This window comes from Echinops telfairi, unplaced genomic scaffold (assembly GCF_000313985.2).
Source record: "Echinops telfairi isolate 266 unplaced genomic scaffold, ASM31398v2 ScPeMD7_2010;HRSCAF=2546, whole genome shotgun sequence".
NCBI lineage: Eukaryota > Metazoa > Chordata > Mammalia > Afrosoricida > Tenrecidae > Echinops > Echinops telfairi.
The window spans coordinates 22,838,900-22,852,334 of record NW_022105908.1 but is presented as its reverse complement, the minus strand read 5'-3'; the positions used below and the strand labels follow the sequence as shown (position 1 = coordinate 22,852,334).

Genomic DNA, 13,435 nt, shown 5'->3' with positions numbered 1-13,435 from the left:
TCCCACAGGGACAGTTCTACTCCGTCTCATAAGGTCGCTGTGAGTCGGAATCCACTGCATGGCAGTGGGCGGGGTCTCACTACTCACCCCATGCTGGGGCCTATGAGGAAAGTATAGTAAACGGAGACTAGTTTTTTAAAACAGGAAAAAAGAAACCTTAAGGGAAAATATTCATGATATAATGTTAAATGAAGAAGAAAGCAGAATTCTAAGTAGTACATTAGTACATTTGGGTAAGAAAGGAAATTAGCATATGAAAAAGGACAAGGAAGCAACACAGACAAATTAAGCATTGATTTGATTAGGTGCACAATTTCCCTCTTAATTTTGGCTGTCATTTTAATATTAATTTTAACAACGTGAGGGGGCTTCAAAAAGGTTGTGGGGAAATGGCATGAAAATATAATGGGATTTTCTTCAGGCATTTTTTGGAGCCCCCTTGTATTGTTAACACTTACTAGTCGCGGGGAAACAGGGTACCTGTTCATACACATAAGACACACATGTTTTAACATGTCTTTACCATCAGTAGGAGCCCTGGTGGGAGAGTGGTGATGTGTTGGGCTGCTAATCAAAAGGTCAGCGGTTTGAAACTACCGGCCACCCTGAGGGAGAAAGCCAGGGCTGTCTCCCCCGTAAAGAATTAATCTCAGAAACTCACGGGGCGGTTCTCGCCCGTCGGCATCAACTCGGTGGCAGCGAGTTTGCTTCGGTTTTCTTTCCCGGATCAGTGGACGGCAGCCGAGAAGTTCTCTCAGGAATACACTGGCCTTCTTCTCACTGAGGAGCCTTGCTTGCGGGGTGGGGGAAGGTCCAATCAGAATCGTGCCTTCCAAGAGGCTCTGCTGGGCCAGTTAAACCCTAGGACTGTGGATCCGCCGGCTGAGAAGGTTATGGGGACTGTGATTCGGGGATACCAATGTGGTGCCCTTGACACAGGGTGACCATGGGAGCTTATCAGCACGTCTCCACGGCTGTGGCCTTTTGGAAGTCGTTACCAGGTTTTTCTTGCGAAGTGCCTCTGGCTAGGCTCAGATCCCAGCCTGTACGTTAGTACCTGACTGCGTCACTGTTTGCACCATCCAGGGACTCCTTGAGTCAAGCAACAGACGTCAAAATGAGTTGTTTATGAGAAAATGTGGTAGAGTCACCGCTAGAGCCGGATGCGACTTTTCCCAGGAGTAGAAAGCCTCGTCTTTCTCCTGAAGAGCACCTGGTGGTTTCAAACTGCTGACCTTGTGGTTAGCAGCCCCAACGTCTAACCACTACACTACCAGGGCTCCTCCCTCAGAGCGTGGTTCTTTAAAGGAGTGAAAACAGACGAGTGTCCCTGGCTTCCTTGCATCCATCCATTGTTCTATTCAGCCTAACACCTGTCGAAAGCATTGTGCTTACAGCATCCACCAGCCAGTGCAGCTCTTGGATCTGAAGGGTTTCCATCACCCTGTTTATCAAATGTCCTCTTCCTGGCCCTGTGTCTGGGGCTGGGGCTGGCCCTGAGCAACAACCACTGGCCAGAGAGTGACTGAGGAGGATGGGAGGAGGGTCTTGCTCAGAACTGGGCAGCCACCCTTGGAAGAAATTCTGCTCTGTGTTTGAAGGAAGCAGGCGGCCAACCCAGGCCCAGACACCTCCTTGATCAGAACGTGGTGGTGCCCGAGCTGGCCCCACTGCCCTTGGCTACTGGGCCGTTTGAGGGATAAATTGAATTATAATCCTAACATCCTTTGTACAACTGGAAACGTGTCGTGGTAATTAAATGTTAATAAGGCAAGGGGAGATTAAATGGATAGTTTCCTTAAAGATTACACGCCACCCCCCAAGGTCAGGTGGAAATGATAAGTAATGTAGTGGTGCAGTCGGATCACTCTGGTTGAATAAATGGCAGAACGAGGGCGAGGAGTCGTTCTGTTTTCTATATTTGAACATCTCATTAGAGCCGGTGCCATTCAAAGACGTATTGGGAGGCAGAGAGGTGACATTTAAGGTCTCTCTTGGCAAGCCAAGCCCTTCATTATCTGATGGAGGTTAATGTGGCCATGGAGTAGGGGATGCCTGGGGGGAGCGGGGGGACTGATGGGTGATTTTGAGAGCAAGTTTCACGGGAGACAGAGAGGCCTCGTGACTTGGGTGGGCCCATAAAGTGGGTCATCCCATTAGGAGGTCTGGCCAGAGTTGTCCTGCCTTGTCCGTGTCCTGCTGAGCTGAATTTAGAGCCCCAGGAACCTTCTTCTCAGTAGAAAGAAGAGGCAGGGATTTGTGGGAAACCAATACCGGTGATCTTGTAGAGGTGTGAGTTCCAGGATGCAACCTCGATGGCTGAAGGCTGCGGCTGGGCGTCCGTTGGTGGCACAGCTCACATTTAGCTGCTAACTGAGAGGTTGGAAGTTTGAGTCACTTCAGGAGAAAATCCTGGAAACCCACTTGCAAGTTATCAACCATGAAAGCCCAGCTCTACTCTAACACACATGGGATCGCCAAGAGTCGGGTCGGGTAAGGGAGACCTGGTAGCCTAGTAGTTACAGGTTGGGCTGCGATCCACAAGGTCTGAAGTTCAAAACCACTAGCCTCTCCCAGGGAGAAAGATGGGGCTTCCTACTCCCGTAAATAGTTAAGAGTCTCAGAAACTCCCAGGGACAGTTCCAGCCGGTCCTCTGAGCTCACTAGTGGTCAGCATTGACTCGATGGCAATGAGGGAGTGAGTGATGAGTCAGGTGGCTCTGACAGACACTGGCACAGGGTGGGCAGGAGGGAAATGACCTGTGCCCAGTATCACTGTTCCTCTTTCTTGGGCTTCCTCTCAACCACACACTACATGCCTTCCAAAGAGGGAGTAGATTCTATGTCACGCATGTGGTAGCTCTGACTCAGGGAGGGAGAATTAGTCAAGTGAGTTGACGCCAAAGCTGACGCCAAAGCTCACTGGTAATTTTCAGGATGGTTGGCATGGGACTCAGAGCAAGATGCCTTTCAACAGCCCCTGCACGCACCTGTGCTTGTGAACATAGACACACAGGTGGGCGCAGGGCCCCCAAAGGCACTTGCCCATCAGGATCTTGGATTACAAAACCCTTCAGCTGCTTGGGACAATGGTGGCTCGGGCCTGCTATCGAATGGCACGTTATGGTCCATCTCCTTTGAAAGGGCTACTTCTTTGGTGGCAGATTAGCAGCGGCATTAACGAAGCTGCTTCTAAAGGAGCTGGATGTGCACACGTGCTTCCCGGGTGGCCACTTCCTGATGAGTCCTATGGAAGCAGGAGAGGGACAATCAAGCGATTGAAGTGGAAAGAGCCTGCCCCTCGTCCTCACAACAGGACCTCCTAGGAGACCCTTCCTCTCTCTGCCCATCCCTTCTCTTGCTTGTAAAATAAAGGGGCTGAAATTTGGGCAACTCGATCGCAGGAACCCACCTTTCCTCTCTCCCCAAATGGAAAGAACGCTGTTTGTGTGCACATGTACTGACATCTTTGGAGCCAGGCAACTTGTGAGAACAAAATGTGGCGTTGTTCCCTGTAGCTCGCCCCAGCTTCAAGGCACGGAGCTGTCACCACAGACTCCGGAGAGAGAGTTCATGTGTTCAGCATATGCTGACACTGGCTGCATCAACTAGAACGGTTTTTTATTTGTAATGTCAAGAATCTTCTCTCTTTTTTTAATTATCAGTAACTCTGTCAGTTTTCTAGGGTGGATTGGCTCACAGTTCCCATGGCAGAGACTGGATTTTTGCAGGGTTCGTGTGGAAGTACTTTCTGGAAGTCCTGGGCCACATCCATGTTCAGTCACCACAGGGACGACTGTGGAGGGGTAGGCTTACCTAGATGCCCTGGGAAGCCTGGGACCACTGGCTCTACATATCGTACAAAGCTCTGTCATGACAGGTAAGAGAGGGGCATTCCCTTGAAGATAAAGAACACATACCCTATCTCCTCTTGTACCTCACATGTATCATGGACTTGCTGCTCTTATACTTGTTAAGAACTTGTTGTTCTCAGGTGCTGTTGAACCAGTTCTGACTCACAGCAATCCCATGTACAAGAAAACATACAACTGGCATAACACTTGATCGAACTCACTGCCATCCAGAGGATTCCAATACACAGCCACCCTATAGGGCAGGGTAGAATTGCCCTGTGGGTTTCTCAGGCTATAACTCTTTACAGAAGTAGAAAGCCCAGTGCGGTAGTTCCATAATCTGTTGTCAATTTGAGTATTAAGAGGGAAGGGGTGGAGTTTAGCCTGTCAATCAGGTCACACCTTGATGACCTCATTTGGAGGCTCTAAGGAGATCAACAACTTCCTGCAAGACATTCCTGTGGACAAGACACACGGAGCTGTCCTGGAGCCCAGGAGCTGGGGAAGCCACATGGAGACCCCTGCCAGCACTGAGATCCTTCCACTGCCATTGGATCCGTTAGACTTTCTACCCACTTGTCTGTGATCTTCCTGCATTCGGCATTATTGTATGTGTTTCATGTGTCTGAAGAGGAATTTATAGATTGGTATTGGACATATGGGCTAATATTGGCCTTAATGGACTTGATCTGGACTGGGCTGGAGTGTTTTCTTAATAGACAATTACGCTTTGATATAAAGTTCTCTATAACACACATAGGAGTGTCTATGAATTTGTTTCTCTGGTCTACCCAGACTAACATACCTAGTCTTTCCCTCACACAGAAGGATTATAGAGGGAAGGCTAGATGAGAACTCTCAGTACCACTGCTCCACCTCTCTTCTAATGGTAGCAATTCCACTCTGCCCCAAACCTGCATGAACCACTCAGCAAACCCAAAGCTGTGTGGTTAATCATACCTACCCTCTTTCGAAGGCAGTTTACTCTCTGTAGTGGGCTAAATTGTGTCCGCTTGGAACCTCAGAATGTGACCTTATCTAGAATAAGAGTCTTTGCAGATGTAATTAAGGTAGGAAACTTGGGATGATATCGTCTTGGATTAGGTTGGGTCCTAAATCGAATCACTGATGTCCTTATAAAAGACATAAAGAGCGAGAGAGACACAGAAGGGAACCAGTGAAGATGAGGGTAGAACTTGGAGCAACGTGTCTGCAAGCGAAGGAATACTGGAATACTGGAAACCGCAGGAGCCAGGGGAGAGAAAGGTGGAATGGAGTCTCTCTCAAAACCTCCAGAAAGAACCAACCCCGTGGTTTTGGACTCTGGAATGAAAAGGAATACATTTCTATGTTTTAAGGTTCAATGTTCATGATGCTTTGTTATGGTAGCCCTAGGAAATTTATATACTTACTCCTCACTTAGGGACTATCACATCACCCAACATCTCACCATTATGACAATAGTGAAACTCTGCTACCTGAATATTTTCCTCACTAAAGGGATGCATCTGGAAGTAATCAACACCGAGGTATGAAATGAGGGCAGCCCTGGCTATGATGGGTCAGCCAATGTGTCCATGTAGCTGGGTCATAGTTCTCAATAGTTTGGCCATCCTGTCACGATATAATCATCCTCCATTTTCTCATCAGATGTGGTTATCCTCCATTTTTTGCATAAGGCTCATTTTTCCCATCATGGCCTGGTCTTTGGAAACTAACCATACCATGTGGATACGTGAGGAATGCTGGACACTGGTCACCAACTGCTACTCAAACATGCCTGGAAGGGGATCTCACCTTGGAAGGCCCCTGGGGTGGGGGTGGAGGTGGGGGCTCTGATATACTAATTGAAGTATCACACCGAAGTATTCTTTCCTTGCATCTTCCCCACGAGAGCTCTGGGGAATTCAAAGCGCATCAGACTTTGCACTCGTTGCACATGGCTGCCTCAGTCCTCTTCCCTGCCAGGTGGTGTGGTGGTTACATAATTTCGGGTCAACTTGTTAAATAGGTTATGGGGGTGGAGTCTAGCCTGTCAACCAGGTCGCAGCTTGATGATCTCATTTTAGAGGCGCAATGGAAAAGAGTAACTCCCTGGAGGCCAGTGACACACTCTCTCCGCTTCGTCTTCCTCCTGACAAGACACATGGAGACACACTGATGGAGCCAGGGCCCTGGGGCTGGAGGAGCCATGTGGAGACCCATGCCAGTGCTGAGATCCTTCCACCACCACTGGATCCACAAGACTTTCCACCCACTGGCCTGTGATCTTCCTACCATCGGTGTCATTGCATGTGTTGCGTGAGTCGGAAGAGGAATTTACAGATTGGTATCAGACATGTGGGCTAATATCAGATTTATGGACTTGGTCTGGACTGGGCTGGGCTGTTTCCTTAATGTACAATTGCTCTTTGCTATAAAGTTCCCTATTACACACATATGAGTGTCTCGCTGGATTTATTTCTCTGGTCTACCTGGACTAACGCAGGTAGAGAAAACTATAGCCACATCAAAGGGTTGATTGAGGATTCAGTGAGATAACGGATGGCTTGGGCTAGCATCCAGAAAGGCATCTTTTCTAAGGATGTCTGGGTGACCTCACCATGTCGTAAAAATGCCATTTGTCCTACCTGACTGAACACAACTTCCCTTGGAAGAGTTCACACCCAGCTGTGTGCCTGGAAGTAGCAACTTCCCAGTTCTGCCAGGAAAGACACAGCTGCTCATGCTAGCCTGAGATTCAAGCTTTTCAACAGCAGCCATGGACACAGAGTGTCTGAGCCCCCACCCCCACCCCCACCCCAGGGGCCTTCCAAGCCATTTACACAATGCTCGGGATGGCAAGCAACAGAAAATCCAACTCAAACTAGTTTAAACCAGAAGGGAGATTTATTGGCTCCTGTAACCAAAAAGATGGCGAGATAGAGCCAGCTGTGAGAAAGATAAGATCTTGTCATGAAATGATGCCACCAAGGGGCCTGTTGCTTTCTGCTTCTTGACTTCAATGGCAGAGATTCAAACTGAGAGTGGCTCCTTGTCATGGGTCATCATCAAGACCCTCTTTCACATCTAGCAAGGGGATTAACACCAGCCTCTTTGCCCAGCATGCTCTGCGCAGGCTCAGATCACATGTTCAGGCCAGAACCAATCACTATTCTGGGGAAATGCAATGTGCTGACTGAGATGGGGCCAGGTGTTCCAGTCTTGACTTTGCCCCCTAGATCATATAAATCCTCAAACAGATGACCAGGGCTGCTGGGAATGGAGACGGGGGAATGGATGCTGGGAACGGACTCACCAGTATCCAGGACATCCTTCATGTGAATGATGGGAACCTGGGATTAGACAGAGCAAAGTGGTTGTCTAAGATCACAAAGTGGGCACCACCACCCAGTCAGCCTCTGTCGGCCCTACATGTTGCCCCCTGCACTCTGCTCCCTACCTCATTCAGTCTGACTCACCCCATACCAAGTGTTGACCCAGAAGAGTCTGACCAATCAGCTTCTCTCCAAACCCAAATAAGCCACTTTGGAAACAGGCCTGCTCATACTTCTCCAAGGGGGTTCCGGTTAAAAAAAACCCAACCTGTGCTCCAAGATCAACCTCAGTACTTCCCTGGTTGCCTCTCGGGGGACCCTAAAGACGAAGCAGCTCCTGCTACTCTTAAGGGGGGAAAGGATGCATACCGGTGTGCAAACATGATCACATATTCATGCCTTCCACATCTAATTTTAGTAGCGAGACTTCATTATGAGATGCTCACATAATTAAGCAGCTTCTTCCCAGGATTCGGAAGCCTGTCTATTCTTCTCTCTCACTGACACATCACCGGAATTATCAAGTGGTTCATTTTTTAAAAGATTTTGTTTTATAGTTTCCAAATAGACCCACTCGGGAGATGAACTCGTGGAAATGGTGTTTTCACCCAGGTTTGTTTGACCTCTACAGCCTGGCAATCCAAGACAGAATCCACGGTCAGTCAGGCCTTCCTGCTCGCTTCCAATTGGCTCCCAGTGCATCGCTTGCACTTCTTCCCTAAATACAGATCCATAGACGCTAAACAATCGCGTCCTCATTGCTGAGCGCTACAAATGAGGCCTAAGTAAGAGAAGGATCCCTGGACCTGTCCTTTCTGAATTTCTGGCAAGACCGTCTACAGAGGAAGACCTGGGATGAAGGGTGCTGCAAACCAGCAACACCAGGCGGGGCATCTGCATCTTCTTGGACCACCCAGCCCGGGAGCCAAGTGACTCACTGAGCCCTGGATGAGTGCCAAGCGCCTTCTGCTCATCTGCAGTCCTAGCGTGCACACAGCACCAGGCCATTGGAGCAGGCGACATTTCATCAGGAGGGAGATGAGGACTCTAAGTACCTGGTGGCAGTGACCTATGGGTCCATCTACCCATCTCTCTCACTCCCGGGGTGGCAGGGGAAGCCCAAGAGGTCACACCCAGGCTGCTGTCCTGACTGGTCCTCCAATCACACTCCCAACTTCCACATCTTCTGATTCTACTTCCCTGAAGATCCTTCAGGAGCCCAGGGAACAAGGGCCAAAGCCAGGGGACCAGTCTTGGGGGGAGGCTGAATTCCCCATTCTGCGTCAACACAATGTTTGCTCTTTAGAGATTCTAGGGTTTGCTCCGAGATGGGGGTGGCATTGTTCCTGCCCCCACCCCTTTCAAGGAAGTGTGGGATTCCTGGATGGTCCCCCAATGGCCCTCCCTCCCAGGGACCTCCCTGACCATGGAGTTGGCCAGCACCAATGAACATCTACAAAGACCCCAGTGTTACCACCATTAATCTTAGTGAGGCCACGGGAGGGACAAGCACAGCTTCAACATCAGTGTGGGTCTGGGGGCATCTCAGTGGAGACCTGGAGGCCCCCAGGAGGCCACCTGCTCAAACCCACTCGCTGATAGAGGGAAGGTTGGGGAGGCTCTGCCCGACAAAGGGTGGCCCCAGCGGGCTGCACCTTGGCAGTCCTCCCTGGGCCAGGGTGGAGATGGGTAGAGGTTCCCCAAACCATTTATTCCATCCTCCCCTCTCAAAGCTGCTTGGCTCAGGCTGGTGGGTCTCCTTGAGGCTGGTCCTTCCAGGTCAGGACCAAGGGCTCAGCCAAGGTTACTCCAGACTTGAAGAATTCAGAGGCCTGAAGGGCTGTCCACCTCCCTATCCTCTCAGAAGTCAGCAGGCCACCTGGTTTCGATGGCCTTATTTCTGTATCCTAGACCGATGGAGACCTGAGTGGCCTGAGATGGTTACTATACCATCACCCCACCTGGTTTGAGTGCTACATAGCTGGAAGGACAGAGCCCCTTGCTCAACCCTGGCTCCAGCCCCACCCTTCTCCTTCCCCTCCTCCGAAGAGGACACAAGTGCAGTACAGTCAAGTCCCCACCATTTCTCAAACCCAAGGATTTCCAGGCCCCCGAGCATTAGCTGATGCGGTTCTCCCTCCTTCATCCCCCCTTTCCACCTCCCTCGTTGGGTAATGTCTATAGATACTTCGAGCCACTGTGATGGCCTTCCTCTCAGAGGCTGGAGGGTCTGGTGGATGGTGGGAAAGATGTGGGCCTCACAGAGAGACAGGGTGTGGCTAACAGACCACGTGTCAACACAACAGTGACTGGAAACAGTGGAGTGGTCTCTGGGGGTTATGTGGATGGGTGGTAAGGGGACCCACTTCCTCATGAGCAGCCTGGCTCTTTGCAGGGTCATCATGGGATCCCCTCAGAGAGGGGCCTATTGACATGGGTGGGGGGGAGGTGCAAGCAGGTGCAATGATCCCTGAAGCATCTCTCCATGGCAGTCTCCCATGCCCACCCCCGAGACTCCTCTTGCTGTTGGAGAAGCCCCTTGACTTCAGGGGTTCCCTTCAAGCCCTGGTCCCTACCCTACTGTTCCACTGACCACCTCCTCATCCTACTTGCGGGGCTTAGCATGAACCCCAGATTTTCTGGGGATGGTCTGAGAAAAAGCCCAGCAAGAAAAGCCCATTTAAGGGAATGCCCATGTAGGGCAAGTGGGAGGGGTTTGGGTGTGTGTGCACAGAACATGTAACATACAGCCAGCCTGAGGTGGGGGTATGAGTGGGGGGACCCCTCTGCCGTGGTGCTGTCAGCCCCACCACAAAGAAGGGGAGGCAGGCCTGCAAAGGCCACGCTGCACACATTTATGGGTGCCAGACACAGATGGGGCCACCCAGGCCAGCAGCAGCCCCACCTCCAGCCCAACTGTCCCTGCTGCTCAGAGCTGAGGCCCACCAGCCCAGGGCCCCCCAGTTCTCCTGCAGATCTGAGGTCCCTGAGGCCTCTCTGCGTACATGTCTCCGCGGCATGGCACTGAGTCCAAGGGTGGGTCTCACTCAGTGTTCGGGCACAACACCCTTTGTGCGTGGCTGAGCTGTGCCTACACGGGCATCCTGAGCACGGGCAACGCGTCCCCCTGTGCCCACCCGCGCTCTGGGTGTGAAGCGTGTCTGCGTGTGTGGAGTTGAGCGTTATCTCAGGCCGCGCGGGCACAGCGCGCCCTCCATCGGGACTGCTCCGACACTGCTCCGGGTCCCCAAGCCTCTCGCCATGCGCAGGGCCTGTGCGGTGGCGCCGTCCTGGCAGGGGCGGGGCGGGGCACCTATCATCTGGGCACGTACTCTCTGGGCAGCCCCGCCCCGTGGTGGTCCCGCAGGGCCTGGTCCACTGTCCGGATGTAGCCGTTGATCATGCCCTTCATCTCGGGCGTGAAGAGCTCGGGGTCGTGGGGGCGCCGGCCGCGGCGCCGGAAGCTGCCCTCCTTGTTGCTCTCCACGCACAGCAGGCGCTCCTCGCTCACCGTCACGTTGAGGAAGGCCACCATCTCCCGCAGCGTGGGCACCAGGCTGCCGCGCAGCTCCTCGTAGTGCACCACCAGCAGCCGCTTGCCGTACTTGAGCCAGTCCAGCACGTGCGACGACCACCAGGACGCGTAGCTGTGAACGAAGTCCGGCCACTCTGTGGGGGCGGGGAGAGGGGGGGCGGAGGTCAAGAGAGGGACCGCAGCTGCGGCCAGAGGGGGGTTTCTCCTGTCTGTGGTCCAGACGCACCCAGCTGTGACTCGGAAGAAAGGCCAGGCGATCACGCCTTGAAACCACCTCCGTCCCCCAGCCCCTAACACACTACGGTAGCATAAAAGGGCGGTCTTTAACCTTGTTTTTATGATGAGAAAACAGAAGTTGCAGAAGAACTATGCACCTTGTGTGGGAGCCAGTGGCTCATAGGCAGAGGAGACACTACAAGCCCAGGTCTGCTGGTTGGTCGGGGGGTGAGCCCCGTCCATGGGTTTATAGAGCTTCTTCTGAAGGGGAGTCGGCAAGGGAGACAGGAGAGGGCTGCAGGTGATGGGAAAGGGGGGCCTGGGAAGCTGGCTGAGGGTACCTAGCTGCCTCTGCTGTTCCAGAACCAGGAGAAGCAACCTGCCCAGCCTCGAGGCTGTCCCTCGGCTTCCTCTCCCTCCCCACCAAGCCGGCCTGGGCTGAGCTTTCTTTCGGACACATCTGTTTCTGCATCAGCTATCAGGCAGTCCTCATCGCTACCGTTCCTCATCGCCAGAAAGGAAAAAGCGCTAGAGTGCCTGGGGGCCGAGACCGTGCCTTCTTTACGGGGGTGTGGGGGTGTGTGTGGGGTGTGTGTGTCCTCTGAGCCTTGTCTGGGTGCCTGGCACACAGGAAGCCTCCCGCCCCCAAGTTTGAAGCAGACCGACTGAAAGAAGACTGTCTGAGTGGGGACCATGGAGGATCAGAACATCGGCGCTGGAGTCCAGGCTCAGTCACACACCAGGCAGGCCACCTTGGGACAAGTCAATGGCTAAGCGCTCCCTGCCTCTACTTTGTCAGCTGCAGAGTAGCAGTGATGGCAAGTCCCCAGCAGGACACACGTGAGAAACAAACACTAACCAGAACCAGCTGCCTCCTGGTGACCCCCGAGTGGGACAGCTGAGAAAGGGGTACCACGGGTTCTCCAGTAGCCGATTCTTTGGGAAATAAATCACCAGTCTTACTACAGAGACGTCCTGGGTGGCCTTCAATTTCCAGCCTTTAGGTTAGTTACTGGCTGAGCACCTTCCCCATGTGTACCACCTAGGGGCTCCACTAGCATTTTAAGCACGTGCTCACACCTGGGGTGCTGGTCATGGACACAGAAGCTCCCACAAAAGCTAGGTTATTGACCTACTGAGATGACTGTCTGATTCTATGAATGAGGACCCAGGGCCTACAGGTAGCTGGGGGTTAAAACCCAGGCCCACCCGTATCTAAAGCTCTTGTGCTTCCACAGAGATAGGAAGGAGCTGTAGAACCTGGGCAGGTGGGGAGGGGTGGGGAGGAGGTGAGCTGCACCGCCAGAGTGGCTGAGTGGATCTCAGCCTACCATCTAGCAGCCACCCAAGTTCTATGAGCGCAGGAAGGGCCGCAGTGAGCCACGGTGTCAGAAGGCACTGGATTAGTCCTGGATCCCCACAGCATATCCCTCCACCCCACTGCAATGATGAGACACACACAACACACCACCCCCACAGTACCCCCTTACCTTTGCTCTTCCAGTTACGGTCAGCTGCGTAGCCCAAGTGCCCGGCACATTTCCTATTGAACTCAGCCACCAGAGACCTATAGGGGTTCCGGATGAGCAGGATGGCAGAGTCAAACATCTCGATCTCCCTCCTGCCACTCTCGTGGGTCTTCACGCAGATGGTGCGCCGGCTCCGCCAATGGTCCTTCTCGCCCTTGAACCCTGCCCATGAGAAACAGCGAGGGCCCTCTGGAGGAAGATGCCCATGGGTGGGGCCTCTGCTCCCAGGGTAGCGGACAGGTCTGAGTGCTAACCAGCAATGAGGGAGAGCCACTAGTAGGGGTTTATGATGGGCCCTTCATGGCCCATCATGGAGGGAGGGCCCGGCAGGAGTGAGCCCTGCCCAAGAGGAAGTGACAGTAGGAGGCATTTCAGAGGGCGTATTCCCAGTAGGAAGGAGACGAGGAGCCTCCTGTAGACTTCTGGAAGCCAGGAACAGAAAGCCTAACCATGTTACCTGTACAGACACTTGAGAGGTGGATGCTGGGGTCATTTCCACAGGCATCATGTCCCATGAGCCTCAAAAATAACCACAGCTGTAGTCAGAGCTAGATGAAGAGACTGAAGGTCAGGGTGGGCATGTGACTTGCCCAAGATCTCATGGCACCATGGTGACAGCACCACAGCTGTCTGCATGGCTGTGTCAACCTCCTACCCACTTCCCCACAGTGGGCTTGAGATCCCCATCATCAGGCTCAGGGCTAGAGCCCCACCATCTGGTCTTATGTCATGGTACCAGAGCAGGGTCTCGCCTCGCATGTGACTATGAAGCGGTTCTCCACTTTAGACCCCAGAACTGGTCTGGCTAGTGTCTCAGTTGCTCCTGTGGAACTCAGGGCCCAGTTTCTATGAACAGAGCCTTTCCTGTTCCCTTCCTGGGTCCCTTGTGCAGTACTGAGGACCCAGAACCCAAATGACCACTGGCTGAAAAGGCCATGCTCCCTCCATCCATCCATCCATCCATCCATCCATCCATCCATCCAT

At 52.7% G+C, this 13,435-nt stretch overlaps 1 protein-coding gene across 2 annotated transcripts in view; it reads right to left on the bottom strand.

The window, feature by feature from the left end:
* Positions 1–6,724: 6,724 nt before the first annotated feature.
* WSCD1 (WSC domain containing 1) overlaps positions 6,725–13,435 on the bottom strand; it is a 45,860-nt gene continuing 39,149 nt past the window's right edge. For both annotated transcript variants that reach the window (XM_045293421.1, XM_004716149.2), the window contains 2 exons: positions 12,413–12,613; positions 6,725–10,840 (listed from right to left, as the gene is read on the bottom strand). In XM_045293421.1, the coding sequence (XP_045149356.1) occupies positions 10,488–10,840; positions 12,413–12,613 (554 nt within the window). In that variant the 3' untranslated portion in view covers positions 6,725–10,487. The remainder of the gene's footprint in view (positions 10,841–12,412; positions 12,614–13,435) is intronic.